Source organism: Hyalella azteca, unplaced genomic scaffold (assembly GCF_000764305.2).
Source record: "Hyalella azteca isolate HAZT.00-mixed unplaced genomic scaffold, Hazt_2.0.2 contig8694, whole genome shotgun sequence".
In the NCBI taxonomy this organism is placed as follows: Eukaryota; Metazoa; Arthropoda; class Malacostraca; order Amphipoda; family Hyalellidae; genus Hyalella; species Hyalella azteca.
In genome coordinates, this window is record NW_025938780.1 from 57,300 (window position 1) to 74,894 (window position 17,595).

The 17,595-nt window shown below is 47.7% G+C and overlaps 1 protein-coding gene across 1 annotated transcript; it reads right to left on the reverse strand.

The window, feature by feature from the left end:
- Positions 1–106: 106 nt before the first annotated feature.
- On the reverse strand, positions 107–17,437 carry LOC108668012 (citron Rho-interacting kinase; the record flags this gene model as incomplete). Its single annotated transcript, XM_018155133.1, is given in 19 exon segments — positions 107–1,077; positions 1,420–1,555; positions 2,802–2,919; positions 3,238–3,317; positions 3,635–3,761; positions 5,130–5,370; positions 9,800–9,992; positions 10,319–10,466; positions 10,674–10,784; positions 11,711–11,821; positions 12,238–12,511; positions 12,715–12,942; positions 13,452–13,891; positions 14,010–14,140; positions 14,469–14,694; positions 15,265–15,484; positions 15,941–16,038; positions 16,358–16,465; positions 17,324–17,437. Coding segments are annotated over 19 exon segments (3,243 nt in total), but the record flags the coding sequence as incomplete, so codon positions are not given.
- Between the last annotated feature and the right edge of the window lie 158 nt (positions 17,438–17,595).

Here is a 17,595-nt window from a genome sequence, read left to right on the forward strand (position 1 = left end):
TCGTTGTGGCACCGTGTAATAATCTTCTAACGCTCGTGTAATCAACGAGCGTTACTATTACTACGGAGCCGAACAAATTTTGGTTAAGAGGAAAATAAAACACTGAGAGGAATAAAGGTTTCTGGCAAGGAGCGACCAAAGTGGCCATTGCATTATATAACTCTTCATACTAATTCTAAGCGTACTCGAGTTTCACGCTTCACACCTACCGAGACTGGATGAGAAGCTAATTAGCGTCTATCTGAATACTTATGATGAACAAGCACTGGAGAACTCCTGTTAAATGTTTAACACATAAGGGATAAAGAACGAACAGACGTGTAATGAGGGATTAAAATAGAAGGGATAATGAACTGATATCCGTGCAAAGAGGGATAACGCTTGGGATTTTAAACCTGCATACTTCGGGTCGATATCTGCGTAACTGATGGTTAGAGTTGATTGAAGAAAGCATCAAATGCCAAAGAACCCTAGAATATTTTCAGTTTGGTACATTACATTTGCTGCATTAAAACGAGTACAACGAACAAAATTCGAATAAAAATAGGCTAATCGAGGGTCTACACACAATTTCTTCTACTATTAGCAAGTGCTTCTGCTGATGGTGGATAAACAATCGCTCAACACGTGCTCACATCTTTTCCCACTCTCTCATCAGTGAGAAAGAGTTGAAAAAGGTGGGAATAATCAAGATCTTATCTTATTGTTGGATTAAACTCTATATCCATCTTGTTTGAGTAAAACCGAGCGGATACCCGCACTGGAAACAGAAACTGCGGTCACTACCGGCGTCAGAGTTTACTAGGTACTCGTTCATGACCACCCGAAAGGTTACAGGAATTGAAGCTTTGTCGAAAAAAAAGATGACCTTCTCTGAGGCATTATAAAGTCTAACTACGGGTTAGTGTTAACGGTAAACGTGTAGCGTCCTGGTCAGCTCAGTGAGCGAGGTCTTGCTTGGAGCGCTTGGCGGGGGCCGCTGAGGCACGGGCGGAGGAGGATGCCGCGGGTTTGCCGTCCTGCTTCCTCTTCTCGCCGACGCTGTGACTTCCCGACGTCTCGCTCGTGATGTCCGCTCTGTACACGATAAAAATTAAACGCACTCGAAGTAATAATATAAAGAGAAGGCAAATGAAGAAAAGCGCGAAAACTGAGCCGTTGAGAGCACAACAGTGAAATTAGGAGTTACTATTTAATAGGAAGGTAATTTATTAATTGCACCCAGCAAGTAGATAAGACAAGGTATGCTTAGAAAGCATCGAGGGAAATAAGTGAACAAGGGAGATACGCAATAAGGTCACATGAGGGTCAGCACGCTGATAATATCATGGTATGAGAAGTGCTGTGCTTTAATAGGTTTATAAGGGTCTGATGGACGCTAGGCATGCTGAGCCAGGAGTTCAAGAAAATGTAACGCACATGTCGGACGACGCAGTGGTGATGGCGCTGGGCAGGCTGGACCAAGAGCCGCTGAGGGCAGCGGAGGGGAACTCTGCAGTGAGCTGCAGCACGTCAAGCGACCCTTGCTCGCCCTCGCATCGCACCACCACTCCGCCTGCAGTAAACACGCTCAGTAAAACGTTCACCATGAAACACAACAAAAATTTACAGTTTCAGGCATGTGCAGCTCCATATTTTGGTAGCAATACTACAACGTATTGAACGATACACAAACAAATTGTCATTCGATTAGTCGCATTCAACTCGTAGGGATTCCCTGGGCTAGCAATCCTTACCCTGATCTTCTACACGATATCTCAGCTGATTTAGCTGCAGTCCAACAACGGCTTTGGTGGCATTACGGTTCCACTTCCCATTGACTATTCCCAGGAGGAAATCTCTCTCCAATTAATCAGATCGGATAAAACGACCAAATTATGTTAATCTGAATCTCGTTCTTCGCGTCTAGAGTTTTTCTGTTGAATTGTCTCAAACAGCCTTGTTTTACAACAAGAAAATGTAATACTTGATGATGAATAATATTCATACGACGGTACATCATACACCCTCAAAACAAGGTGCAGTTACCACTCGGAATGGTAAAAAATGTACCTACAGCATTGTTACTCCATTTCCTAGCATTCATCTTAATTTGGTTACAAACCAGTAGCCAGTATGACACCGAGGTCATACATGGAAATTCTAATTTCTCTCTCTTATCTACTTAATCATGTGTAGTTTTATCATATTTGCACGCTCTGTCTCCACTCTTCAAGCGGCAGCTATCGTCCTCAACATTGGCCAAATATAAGCCAAAGCATTAGTTTTATTAATAAGCACCCAGATGCTTCTTTAAAGCAATCAGAAGTATTTTGTTGAGTCCTAGGAACCTCGTATTAATATTTAGTTCATAGATCATTCAAGAAGTGTAATAGGACTTAACGTACAGTAATTACTTTAACATTGTGATTGAGCTAAAATTGCGCAATAACCACACACGAGTCGTTGATGAGAATATATCTAGTGCATCAGTTCAAAAGAGTCTGAGGTCTAACCGTAACACTTCTGCAGCCTGTAGCGTTCTATTTTAATAAGCTCTGATAATAAATTGCATTGACTGCGTTGAACCAGTGAAACGTAACGAAGAGACCTATACTCAGGACCTATATCAGCAAGCTCGCACTCCCAAAATATTCACACATTTACATAATAATTACCAGGTTTCTTTCTAACTTTGAATTGGTAGGAACCACACACTGCGAGCATGGTGCCTTATGGTTGATAGGAACCACACACTACGCTCATGGTACCTTACACGTGGTAGGAACCGCACACCACACGCCCCTTGGCCCTTTGCTCACCTGCACGCTTGCCGATCAGGTGAGGCTGGCTGAGGGCCATAGAGGCGGACAGGCAGCTGGGACCCAGGCTGCTCGAGTCAAACTCAGGCCCATCCAAGCCAGTCTGTGATGACGTCACCTGCGAGGGACGGACAAATATGAATTTAATAACAAATATCGATGTAGTTAATGGCTGACAAGCACGAGGACTAACATGAAGCTTGAGAGCGCACCAACACACGCGACTGAAGACTGAACAGTAAGAGGCAGGGAGGCGAAGAGGGGAGGGTACAATAGACGCACCTTGGTGGTGCAGCAGACGCACATTGGTGGTAAAGCAGACGCACCTTGGTGGTGCTCGTCTGCGTGGAACCACCAAAAGCAGACGCACCTTGGTGGTAAAGCAGACGCACCTTGGTGGTAAAGCAGACGCACCTTGGTGGTAAAGCAGACGCACCTTGGTGAAACTGTCACTGGTGATCCTGAGCACCTCAATGCAGTTGGAGTGCAGAAGATAGAGCTTCCCGTCACAGTATTCTGCACAACAGAACACAACAGTCACAGAAATCAGAATCAGAAGTGCAAAAATTTCAAACAATTCAATTATGTAAATTCCAAGATTAAAAATGCCAAAAGTTTGCTTTGCTCCTCAATGATACAAGGCTTTGAACTAAAATTCCTAATAAAATACAGGTGTTAAACACGTTAGTTAAAAAAAAATAACGCTGGAAACGGAGCAAGCACACAAACCTATGAGTTAGACTCGTTTGTGATGTCACCTCACCACTCACAGGGGACTCGTCCATCACAATGGGCACCCTGGTGAAGTTGATATCTTGACGTAGGGAACTCACCTATTGCAATGGGCACCCTGGTGAACTTGATGTCGTGCTCCCTGGACCTCTGGCCGTAAGGATCCACAAACAAAGCGAACTCGTTGAAGCAGATCAGAAACTCGCCATACTTGCCGCTCTCCGACACCTGGCGAAGGCTTCGTCTCATAAAAAGTAATAAAATATCAAAGAACACAGACGATCTACAAGAACACAGACGATCAATTGGAAGGATTAGCACAAACTCAGATTTATTTGTTCCTAGCTGCCATCCCAGATGCTTCCTTATAACAAACAACTATTGACTTTAATAGATTATCCTAAATAATAGCAGGTGATCAATCAACTAATCAGGACTGTCAAATTGAGAATTAACAGAATTTTCATACCTAAAAGTTAGTCCAAACTACAACACTGTAATAAGCATAATGTTCTAAAGATTAAATCCGCAACCAAAATGGGATTTAATTCCAAAAGAGAATCACTCAACGCCTTAAAATGAATGATAAACTTTCACAATTGAATTTTTTTTTTATTAATCAATTTGAGTGTTCTTACAGAAACCAGGAAAATGTTCAAGCTTAACAACATAGCCCTGATGAACATGAAAATTCACTAGGTCCATCGCTTTAAACTGGGATCTTGACGATGAGTTTCTAGACAATCAGAGCACAGAGAATACCTTGAAGATATATTGAATAAAAGAGCGTAGCATTTACTGCCACAGTGGGCCCCAGCACAATACACGGAGATAGAGCGCCGGCATAATACAGTCAAAGCACATGCACAACCCCCTGTAGTAGAGCTGAGGGTCTTCAGACCACTCAGAAGTAAAGCGCAAGCAGGGTAACATGTAGCACTTAGACAGCATCCTGAACAACTGCAGAGCATCCCGCAGGAGAGCACCTGCAGAGCAGCCTGCAGGAGAGCACCTGCACAGCAGCCTGCAGGAGAGCACCAGCAGAGCAGCCTGCAGTAGAGCACCTGCAGAGCAGCCTGCAGGAGAGCACCTGCAGAGCAGCCTGCAGTAGAGCACCTGCACAGCAGCCTGCAGCAGAGCACCTGCACAGCAGCCTCGTCCTCTCGTGGACGTCTCGTAGGGCGTCCTCTCGTGGACGTGTCGTCGGACGTCCTCTCGTGGACGTGTCGTGCCTGCAGGAGAGCACCTGCACAGCAGCCTGCAGTAGAGCACCTGCACAGCAGCCTGCAGTAGAGCACCTGCACAGCAGCCTGCAGTAGAGCACCTGCACAGCAGCCTGCAGGAGAGCACCTGCACCTGCACAGCAGCCTGCAATAGAGCACCTGCAGAGCAGCCGGCAGGAGAGCACCTGCACAGCAGCCTGCAGGAGAGCACCTGCACAGCAGCCTGCAGGAGAGCACCTGCACAGCAGCCTGCAGGAGAGCACCTGCACCTGCAGAGCAGCCTGCAGTAGAGCACCTGCAGAGCAGCCTGCAGTAGAGCACCTGCAGAGCAGCCTGCAGTAGAGCACCTGCAGAGCAACCTGCAGTAGAGCACCTGCAGTATGGCCAGGGGATAAGAGCTGAGGCGAGCGGTGCCGTAGACCGCATACGCCAGCGACGTGTCGCTCTCATCAAGGAACTCTTCAATGCTGAAGCTGGTGAGGTCGATCTCGTAGAGCTTGTCCGCGGCTACGATGAGGGCAGCTGGCGTGAAGAGACAGCTGGTGCAGGCCTCCTGGGTGCCGTACTGCCGCACCACCTGCAGCTGGCTGCTGCTTGTGTCCCAGACCAAGATGCTGCACAACATAAAATCAATAATAACTTCATGCAGGCATTTGAACCATGCTGACAAACGAAACTTTATTTCTGTACTAGACCTAAAGTCTGAGTTTTATCAAAATTTGTATTATAACTTCAAAAGCAGCGGAGCACATGAAGGCGCCACTGGTGGTGGCTTCACCTGACCCTGTCCTCAGCAGCGGCACACATGAAGGTGGCACTGCTGGTGGTGGCCTCACCTGACCCTGTCCTCAGCAGCGGCACACATGAAGGTGGCGCCGCTGGTGGTGGCCTCACCTGACCCCTGTCCTCAGCAGCGGCACACATGAAGGTGGCGCCGCTGGTGGTGGCCTCACCTGACCCTGTCCTCACCCTGTCTCTTATACACATCTAGATGTGTATAAGAGACAGGTACAGTACAGCACACAACAGTGCTGAGGGCCGCCCTGTTGTATGTACAGCACACAACAGTGCTGAGGGCCGCCCTGTTGTATGTACAGCACACAACAGTGCTGAAGGCCGCCCTGTTGTCACGGGCACATCCCCGCAACAAGTCTATCTTCTCCCGCGCCCCCTGCAACTCACCTGCCCACTCTTCAGAGCCTCCCTGTTGTCACGGGCACACTCCCGCAACAAGTCTATCTTCTCCCGCGCGCCCCGCAGCTCGCGCTCTGCCACCTTCACGTCTAGACGCAGCCGTGACGCCAAGGAGCGCTCCTGCCAAGGCATGGAACGTTTAGATAGCAGTTAGTGATGTGTTGGTGACACAGAAGCCAACTGTTGGTGACTTGGTAGTGATGTGGAACATAGATGTTGGTGACGAGCAGGCGCTGCGTCTTACGTGTGGGTGGTGCGTGCTACATGTAGGTGGTGCGTATTACGTGTAGGTGATGCGTGTTACGTGTAGGTGATGCGTGTTACGTGTAGGTGATGTGTGTTACATGTAGGTGATGCGTGTTACGTGTAGGCGATGTGTTGGTGTCATTGGTAGTAGCAGGTTTTCTATTGCTCATCAAAATTTTGATATACTCGCCCCAGAGGCCACAGGGAAGAGCAAATTACACCATAAAAAAGACACATACTTTGACTGACATAACTTATCAACTGCATTGAATGTTTTTACTGAATTTGGTTATTCCAAAGCATTCAATGATTGCTTTTATCACTGTTTTACTTATTTAGTTCGGAGCAGAAGCTACTCGGTCGTTTCCAAGCACATCACCTCACCTGCTCTAGCAGCTCTGAAGTGATCTTGACGTTCTCTTCAGCTCTGGCAGCGGCCTCTCTCGCTCTGCTCAGCTGCTCTGCTAGACTCTGCAGCTCTGAACCACTCTGCTGCCGCTCTGCTCTGCGGGCCTCTGCTTCTTTCATGGCGCTCTGCAACTCTGCCACGCGCTCCTCGCAGAGCTCTGCAACGTCAGAGTTAAAATCACTATTAATAACACTGCGGCTGAAGTAAAAAATCCTAGATTTTATCTACAGCTTCAAAGAGACTATAATATTAATGCAAAGAGATTCAATAAAGAGATGCAGCGATTGATTCATGATAAAAACGTCACCCTTGGTTAGATGAGATCCCCGGTTCACTGCTATTGAACTCCCAATCATGAAGGCATTGTTATACGGCAAGCAGGAGAGGATGCTACACGAGTTTGCACGATTCTAAACTTATTGCTGACCCACAAAAACGAAGATGCTGACACCAGAGTGCGTGACAAGCCAGGCCTAGATTGAACTGAATTCTCATGTAGACAATGGAATGGTCTTTGAAAACTAGCACCGCCTTGACTGTGGCAGCTGAAAACCTTCACTGGCAGCTCAGAGAGAGATATTTACTACAAAGATAACTGTTACTACCACCTTAACTGTTAATATGCCTAAGGCAGTAGAAAGATGAGTAGATGACTAACGCAGTTGCGTGGCGCTATGTTGCGCCTTGCGCTGTTCCTCCTGCAGCAAATGCTGCGTCGCGTCCAGCTGTTTGTTGACCGCCTGTAGCTCCTCGTGCTTGCTCTCCTGCACCACCTGCAATTCTGTAGCCATCTGCGCCTGGCTGGTTCGCGCCTCCTGCACCTGCTGCTGCAGGAGACGTAGCTGCGCGCTCTGCTGGCTGCGCTCCTGCCGCTCTACTTTTAGGTTAAATTGCAGCTCCTGTACCAGCGCCTGCTTCACTGCGATCACCTGCAAGACGAAGCCGCGTTAAGCAAGAACCACCATGAATATGAGGAGCTGTTCCCGACCTACAGGCGCCCTTATTAATTAAGAGAGCGGCCGCACTCAGCACCTCCAACCACGGCAAGCAGTCGCGCTCTGAAAGGAGTCACCCGTAGCTCCCTCTATAAAAGCTTGCACTTCTGCCACTTACACTCTATCTAAACGCAGTAGTTCTGATGCTGGGGATAAATTTATTCACTTATCTATCCATTTTGGAAAAAATGAAGAGGAGAAAATATCCTAAGGTCGTTACGTACGCTATAAATGCATAATGTGAACTTTAAATAAACAAGCTGAAAAATCGTGAAACCTATGTCCTAAAGCGTTATTGATCTCTCAAATAATACACTGTTACAACAATCGCCGTTAAACGGTCTCCATAGCGTTCTGGTGGCCGGCCGACACGTGAAAAGAAACACCGTATGGCCGTTTTTATTAAAATTTAACACTAGAAAACCTTACATCTGAAAAACGGATAAACAGTTTATTTTCACGTAGCGGCCGGCCACTTTAATGCCGGTGAGACCGTTTTTTTTACCAGTGTAGATGTGCAGGCATATTGTTAACAGCACTGCACCAACAAGGTTGTTGAGTGCCCAGTCAGACGTGACTAGAGAGCAAGAGTCCCACCATTTCTACACTAACCTTATCGTGTGTCTCTGTGATGCGCTGCATCTCTTCGAACGACTTGGTCTCTGTCTCGTCCAGCGTCTTCTGCATGTGGGACAACTCGGCCTCCAGCGCGGATATCCTGTCTCTCTGTGCCTGTAGCTCGGTCAATTTGTCCTCCCGAGCTTCCAGCGCCACCTTCTCATCCCACTGGGACTCGAGCAGCGCGACGCGGTCCCGCAGGACGTCGCGCTCCTCCGTGGTGGTCGCCAGCGCGGCCTTGGTGAGGGCGAGGTCGCTGGTGGCCGCATCCGTGGCGGTCGCCGCCTCCTTCAGGCTGGTGAGCTGCTCTTTAAGCTTCACTATCTCCTGGTCCTGAATGAAACAGAATTTGACGAGATCTTAACCTCTCGGCGGTAACTCGGCTCGACAAGATGATTGCGGGTGTAAATGTGAGAAATGTAGGGCCCCTATGGGACACCAGTTTGTACTGTTTTTCGCCTTCTAACAAAAAGAAGAAATTTTTAGAAATAAATATTTCTTAGTTATTACAGCATTTTCATCAGCATTAAAAGATAAATATATCAATTATCTCTTAAAATGCATCAATTGAAGAAGTTCATGACAAATGAAATGAAGTTAGCATATATACTTGGAGACTAGGATTTCGCACTAGTAAGTGAATGAAGCGGTGAATGAATGTTCAAACATATTGTAGAAGCTAATATATGCATGTGATAGAGCAACTTCTCAACTGAAGAGAAGATGAGTGTAATTGTACAAATGTCTATATTTTGAGAACGTTGCTCCAGGTGTTACATATCATAGATACTGTAGAAGTTCTATCAATAAGACGACCTACGGCCCATACAGCAGCGCTGCTTATTACCTTCTGCCTGGCCTGCTGCTTGCAGTGCTGCAGCTGCTGCTGCAGGACGCTCTGCTGCTGCTGCAGGTGCTGCATCTCCGTGGTCTGCTCAATGACCTTCTGATGTTCATCTCGCAGCGTCTCCTTCCACAGCTGAAAAAACGTTTATTGCTAGGCAATGCACGCGCTGTCCTCACCACTTTTCCCTCAACCGACAATCCTCCTTCCACTTTTTACTAAACCCACAATCCTCTTTCAACTTTTCCCTCAACCGACAATCCCCCTTCCACTTATCCCTCACCTCACACTCCTCCTTCAGCGCCCCCAGCTTCAGCTCCTCCTCCTTCTTCCACTTGGCTTTAATGTCCCGCACAAGGGCCAGAGTGCGCGTCTCCATGGCCGCGCGGTCGGCGCGCTCCTTCACCAGCTGCTCCTTCAGGGCCTGACGGGCGAGAGTGAGGCGCTGTACTGCATTATGTGGCTCGTGCCTATTGTCGTAAGGCAGTGTCAAGTCGTTAGACAGTGCCCTACGTCACACGGCAGTGCCCTACGTCACAAGGCAGTGCCCTACGTCACACGGCAGTGCCCTACGTCACACGGCAGTGCCCTACGTCACAAGGCAATGCCCTACGTCACACGGCAGTTCCCTACGTCACACGGCAGTGCCCTACGTCACAAGGCAGTGCCCTACGTCACAAGGCAGTGCCCTACGTCACACGGCAGTGCCCTACGTCACAAGCTGGTGGTGGCCTCACCTGACCCTGTCCTCAGCAGCGGCACACATGAAGGTGGCGCCGTTGGTGGTGACGCCAGTGGCGAGCAGGTGGCACCTGACGCCGCTGAGGGCAGCCACGGCCTCGTGGGGGACGTTGGGCTCGTCGGCGCTGCAGTGGCGGGCCGCCCCCAGCAGCGTCGCGTGGGGCAGCAAGTACACGCTACGGTCCTCCCCTGAGGGTTGGCAGCAACAAATGACTATTATTGCGCCCTATGAACTATTTATATGGTAGTTGCATAAAGCATTACTCTTTTCCTCTAATCAGACTAACAATATCAACTTTTCATTTCACTCTAAGCCGTCCAGATTATTTACAGTCAGTGTGCCCGCCTCACCAAATACTACCGCACGTACAGCTTTTCTTGCACGTGCCGCGATAATCAAGTTGCATTCGTTCCTGCATCGCAATGGAAGGCGATGATTACAATTAACTGAGCCATCATCCATCAGCGCCAATCAGTAGGCACGTTCAGTAGCAACACCCCTCCCTCCTCCCTACCAGCGATAACAGCCACCCTCTGGGCAGTGGGTATGTCCAGGAGCTGCTGCACGGCACTCAGGCTCCCCAGCCGCGCTTTCTTCAGGAGCTCTCCCGACCCCTCCACGCTGCAGGACACCAGTCCCTCCTCGCACCCCAGCAGGCACACCTGCTTGAGCGAGGTGAACTTATGCATACGGCAAACCCATCTGAGAAACGCAGCTCATAGCAAACACTGAGGGTGAACAGGGCATGGAGTTGTTGATGGCATGCCACTTTTCACAATCCGAAATCGCGTGGATGCAAGCATTGAAATTATAGCGATCAATAGTACCTATTTAGAAAAAAGATGTTTAGAGAAAAAACTACTACTTACGTCATCATGGATGAAGATGAGTGTGTTGGGGGTGAGGGAAGATGCTGGTAGCTGCAGTAGAGGCAGCACTCTCACGTTGCTGTCGCCTGTCACGCTCACGCTGTCACCACACTGCACATAACAACTCATAGTTTTAACTTATACCTTCGTAACAAATATCATAATATTTAATAAACAATATATTAACACCTAGTAACATAAGACATAACACCTCATGACACTTGTCAGCAAAGGCTAGAGCAATCTACACTCCAGGCAGGAGCATAAGAGATTTGGGGCCATGCTATCAAAACAAGCTAAAGTTCTCAGAGTAGCCCAAATACACGTAGCGGCGAACTTTCGGTCTGTTATTGGGGAGGTTTAGCTTGAAGAGCCGTCAGTTATTGGCTGCGGGAGATACGAAATCATGACTATTTTTGATACTACGGCCTTTGTTGAGCCCAAATGAAATGCTGTCTAGGATGCTGAGGGAAGTTCCCCGAAGCATCTTTAGAACTGACAATCTTAGACAATATCTAATCGAATGTCACCTGTTGCCGGATATCTAGCACGGCACCATGACATAGGTCAGAAAAGACCCACACCTTCGACAAAACACATTCGTTTCAGCACATTACTGGTTGAGATGAAACGACAGAAGACGGATTGAACCTGCGCCTAAGAAACAGAGAAGCATACACCCATGACCAGATGAATCAGGCTGCGAGCCTAAAACCAACAAAGAAACCTGACCCTGTAAAACTGAATACTGCACCTTCGGCGCGAAATAGACGAAACTGATCTGAAGTGCTAGAAATCTTCCCCCTACTACTACTACTACTCTGTTGACCTGGCAGCTGATAGGACATATTACTCCAAGAACAGAAGACTCCCACGGCCATGACAGAGGAAATACGCAACATGAAACTGGGAGCATGCCCAGTTTCAGGTTACTGCTGATCACACGCACACGGCTCATACAATGGCGTCCCGCTGTCTGATGGACGACACGGTTACCCTGACCTGTTGGGCGACATGCTCGAGGGCGGCGACCCTACCTGTTGGGCGACATGCTCAAGGGCGGCGACCCAGCGCTGCTTCTGCTCGAAGTTACTCGTCATGAGGTAGAGGCGCTCGATGGACTGCTGGTAGCCGCGCAGGACGTCCACCTGCCACACCACAACACATTATGAGTCATGTCACCAAATAAATAGAAGGAGAATATGTTGAGCTTTTCATATGTTATTTTTAAGGCTCACACTATCAAATCAACTTATCGACCATCCAAATGATGAATACACATAAATTATAATTTAGTTTTAGGTTAGCAAGTAAAAATTCGTTCAACTAGCAAACGTTTGCTCAGGTTTACTACGAGCTTAAAGTCGTACTTGGACATATGTATAGGCACGTCATGTGCATGTATACAGGGTGGCATATGGGCTTTCCTGCCCTGATGGAGGAGTATTCACCCTCACGGTTAGAGTCTCACACTAGTGGCTATGCAGGTCGGGTACTCACCTTGAGCACGTAGGGCAGGTTAGGTATGCACCTTGTGTACATAGTACAAGTTAGGAATACGAACCTTGAACACATATGGCAGGTCGACGGTAGAAGTAGCTGGTATCTCCGACCTGGGCACAGCAGACACCACCTCCAGCCTGCAGTTGGGCACGCACAGTGAGATGGTGGAGGTAGGCTGCAGCTCTGAAACACCTGCTGCAGAGGTAGGTGCGTTGCAAGATGGTGGAGCAGCCAGGCTGCAGTCGCCGGCGTCGCTAGGCTCGTGATCGAACACCAGCAAGTCTCCGTTGGAGAGCAGCCTGGTGAAGCAGAACTCCCAGCAGGCTTTGCTGGCCCTGCACGAATATGGCATTCTATCAAGGCCACCAAAAATAAAGTTGGATAAACTAAAACAAAAATTAAAATTTTTTAATTAATATCCACACGAATCTTCTATGTTCTGTTCGCATCTTGCGTAATTTATGGCAGCATCTATGACGACAAAATAACGAGGTAATTACAGCCACCTCCCTCACGCACCACGCAGCATCTGACTCACTTGGGTATCTTAACCCATCCCTCATGCAGGACTTTGGCCGTCTGCGTGTTGTGGGTGAAGTGTTGCGCCAGTTGCTGTGGTAATCCACAGGTCGCAGGCACCCCAGTGGTGCAGTGCTTATGGGCCACCGCACCGCAGTGGCTGCAACGGTAAGCGAACCTCCCGCGGGGCACGCTAGACAGACACCCTGAACACCGGCCGACCTGCACGATCATGCTGCGCTCGAACCTGTCAATATAAATAGCTTGCTATTCACTCATAAACATGTTAGACACAACTTTGTCTACAGATACTACCTGTTTATTTTCATATTGTGTCTATAGGCATAAGGTATAACTAACATGTTTATGAGTAGCACCTTTAGTCTACGGATATAGTACGAAACTAAGCATGTCTATAGACTAAAGGCGTTCTTCATAAACGTGTTAGTTACACCTTTTGTCTAGGGATACAAATGACACTAAGCATGACTGTAGACTTTAGGTGTCACTCATAAACGTATTAATTACATCTATGGTCTGCAACCAAAATATGACAGTTGACAGTAAGCAAGTTGCCCCTACACATAACACAAATGTTGTCGGCTTTCATGCAAGTGCAAATTTATTCCAGTTACACATCAACTTCCATTCAAAAAGGATATTTAACCCATAGAAAAATGTTCACTCAGTTTGGGAGACACTGAATTATAAGAGAAAAATATACCGTTTTAAGCGTCTAAAACAATAAACCCGCACCTATGTGGGATATCGTGCCGGATGCGCTGGCGACTGGCCAGCTCTCTGCTCCTGCCCGTGGTGGGGGTGCCTTCTGCCCCTGCTGCCACACTTGCATTGCTGGTGCCAACTTTGGGAGTCTTGAAATCAACTTTGGGAGTCCTTAAGTCGACTTTGGGAGTCTTGAACTCATTCATGGGAGTTGCAAACTGAGCAGATGAAGTTTTGGCAACGGGGGGCTTGAGTGAGGACTGGGGTAAGAGGGTAGATGGGGTTTTGTGGGACTGGGGGGGAGTGGAGGAGGTCTTGAGGAGCTTGGAGTGTTGCAGCGGCGTGGCGTTGGGGTGAGGGGTGGTGGCTAGCGTGCATTTGTCGGGGGTGGGAAGGTGGGAACGAGACTTGTAGGGGGTGAGGCTCTGGTTCTCCTTGTCACGCCCACCGAACAGCTTGGAAGACAGCGTCTGTAACACAACATGTCCATTATTCATGCCATATTATAAGCTCAACTTCCGTAATGTAATTTTAGCCACAATATAGTGCCTAGCCAGAATCACGTGGCAACTCCCCCTCCCAACCCACCCTGCTCTTCTTCTTGTTGCTGTCGTCGAGCTTGGCGTGCAGGAAGTCTATCAGCTTCGTCTGCTGCTCGGTCGTCATCTTCGTCCTAAGCTCTTTGTCTCGCATCACCTCGCGCTCTTCCTCGAGATGGCCTGCGGCGGAAGTCATTCAATATACCGTCATTATCGTGAGCATTTAATTGTACCAATTATCCACACATGTACTACTGAGTTCCTGAAGTGGTGGTGGCGCCGGTTACGGAATATGACAAGCGTCGCGCTGATACTCAGGCAGACTGGATACAAACCAGCCAGCAGTTCTTAATATGGAGCAGAATTATGGCATATAAACAAGTTATTGACACCATGACTATTATCAAAAGAAGCTGTGAACAAAAATCAATAGTAAATTGTGCGACATTAGTTCATCAGCACCCAACACACCGGCCAGCTCCTGCAGCCCCCAACAGACCCTACAAACCTGCCAGCTCCGTCATCTTCCTCTTGTACAGCTGCCCCTTCTCTATGGCCTCCTCCAGTCCCTGCGTTAGCTGAAAGTTTGTGTCCTTGAGGGCCTGGATGTGCTTAATGTGTCCCTGTGCCTCCTGCTGCAGCGCCTCCAGCTGCTCTTTCTGCACCTCAGCGCTCTCCTCCAGCGCCTGCACCGTCGCCTCGGTGCTGAACAGCTCCTTCTCCAGCTCACTCAGCTGCACACGCAGTTGCACAAATACATCAAAGAACGATATATGATACTATATTGAAGGAGATTTAATGAACTATCATGTACACAAAACAGTCATACATATAATTGCGATCGTGTGGTCGTTAGACATAGATCACTCCCTATAAGCCAGAGCTGTTAACACATAAACAGCCTGAACAGCAGTTTGCTCTTAATGACTCACCCTAAGCAGCAGTTTGCTCGTACTGACTTACCCTAAGCAGCAGTTTGCTCCTAATGACTCACCCTAAGCAGCAGTTTGCTCCATGACTGAATGGGATTCGTCGTCAAACGAGGATTACTGAGTGGGATTCGTCGTCAAACGAGGATATGACTTACCCTAAGCAGCAGTTTGCTCCTACTGACTTACCCTAAGCAGCAGTTTGCTCCTAATGACTCACCCTAAGCAGCAGTTTGCTCCTAATGACTCACCCTAAGCAGCAGTTTGCTCCTAATGACTCACCCTAAGCAGCAGTTTGCTCCTACTGACTCACCCTAAGCAACAGTTTGCTCCTAATGACTCACCCTAAGCGGCAGTTTGCTCCTAATGACTCACCCTAAGCAGCAGTTTACTGTTGCTGGCCGCGTATTCGTCGCAGTGTTTGTTGAGGGCGTCTTGCTCCTGCTGGTGCGTAGCCTCCTGCTGCTGCAGCTGCGCCTGCAGTGTCTTAACCTGCCGCTCCTGGAAAACCTTCAGAGACTTCTCCTCGTTGACCTGAGCTTTGGCTGCCTTCACTTCGCACTGCAGACTCTGCACTTGCTCCTCCAGCTTTTCCCTGCATTCAACACCTCCAAATAATTAATAAACGCAACGAAACGTTTCACAGATTCAGAAAACATAACACTACATAAAGAAAGTATTCACAGAAATAAGTTTCACTCAACAGCTGAGTTAATATCAACAGCTGAGAACAGAAATTCTAGAAGGAGTGCATTTCGATATTAAATAATTGTTAACTAATAACTAACTGTTGATAACCATGTGAGAATTTGTACAGGGACTTTAAAAGCGAGGTTTATATTTATATACGAGGCGTCGTGACTGGTGGCGCACAGCAGGGCTGTGCGGTCTCAACCCATGGCAGGCACGGCGACACTGTGTCCAATATCGATGTTATGAATGCTTGACTGGCCTAGTGAACATTTAATTGAACATAAAGAATATATCATTTGAGATATAAATTATATAATTATAATTATAACAGTTGAGATAAAGATTTAATATTAAGTACCGCTGCTGGCGTTGCAGCTGCATCCTCTCGTCGAGCGTGTCGAGCTGAGCCAGCTGCTCGTCCTGCTCCGAGCATAGATCCTTCAGCAGCGCCGTGCCCTGCAGCACAAAGGACGTCCTCATTAACCTCTTAACCTTTAGTATGTTAACCTGTTACCCCAGCACAGCTCCTCCAGAAGCGCCGTGCCCTGCAGCACAAAGGACGCCGTCTATAAACCTCTTAACCTTTTGTACACTCTAACCGTCATCGATGATATTCTTACTTAAAATCCTTCTAGGACTGCTAAGACAGCAAAATTTCACACCGACATACCGAGTATAGGAATAGTTGCACCTATGCAACTGTACACTTTTGCTCCTGTAAGGGTTAAGGGGTAATATTAAGAGTTGAAAAGTAATTAAGGGGTAATGAGCGCACCTCCTGCAGTTTGGTGATTTGCACGTCGCGTTCCTGCAGCTCGCGCTGCAGACCTGAAGCCTCCTGCAGAGCTTCCTGCAGCTTGCGCTCCACCTCCTGCTTGTCCACCTTCATACAAATAATCATGGTCATCAATTGAAGCAGAAATAATGTAATAACTAGTAAATAGCCAGTACACTGTCACAAAAATAATCAGGTCCTATACCCTCCAAACTATGACCTATGTTATAATAGTGTTCCCGTTCCAATACACTCCAAATTATGACCAATATAATCACAATTATTAATTCCAATATGCAATCAACTACAGTCCATATAATTATATTAATCTTGACGCCCTACAAGGCCAGTCTCACGCTCATACCAGGCGCGGCACAACTCACCTCCAGCCTCAGATTAGAAATTCGGCTATCTCAGGCATTAGGTGTACTACAGAAGACAATTCTTATAGTCATGCCATCTTCTTCTTATAGCCATCTTAAATCTTGTGCTCAAGTTTATGAACGATGGTGATTATTCACTGTTATCAGTCATTTTATTACCAGCATTCGTTTATTCATTTCATGTGCATTTGTTTTAGTATGTACCGAAAGTGTGATTAGTATGTACCGACTGCCGTAGCCGCCCTTACTTCAGCAGCAGCTTCGTAGTGCGAGGTCAGGTCAGAGTAGCTGTGAGTCCGGGAGTCAATTGTTTCCTGTCAGCTCTAAGGTAAGGTTCTAACTAAGCTCATTCTGCTCTATAGCTTCACTAATGATCTAGTGCCTGAGCCTCTGCGATAGATTGTGTGACTGTGCTCTGAACCGTGGCACAAACTTTATTTAGATCGGTTTTCTAACAAGATAGTTACCGGCGTTTGGTCGCAGAGCGCGAGCACTCTGACAACACTGAAAAATTGCGGCGAACGTCTGGTGACATTTTAAACTCATCTTATAGTCATATGGTCACTTTACACCTTATGGTCACCTTAATATCCTCTATCTGGCGGGTTGCAGCTGTTAGGTCAGCAGCCACGCCCTCGTTGGACGCGAGCTTCTGCTGCAGAAGGGTCACCTGCGCCTGAGCCTCCTGCACCGCCTCCTGTAAGTAAGGAGGTATTCAGTATTAAGATATAGCCCCCGCCTCCTGCAAGTAAGGAGGTATTCAGTAATTAGATATAGCCCCCGCCTCCTGCAAGTAAGGAGGTATTCAGTAATAAGATATAACCCCCGCCTCCTGCAAGTAAGGAGGTATTCAGT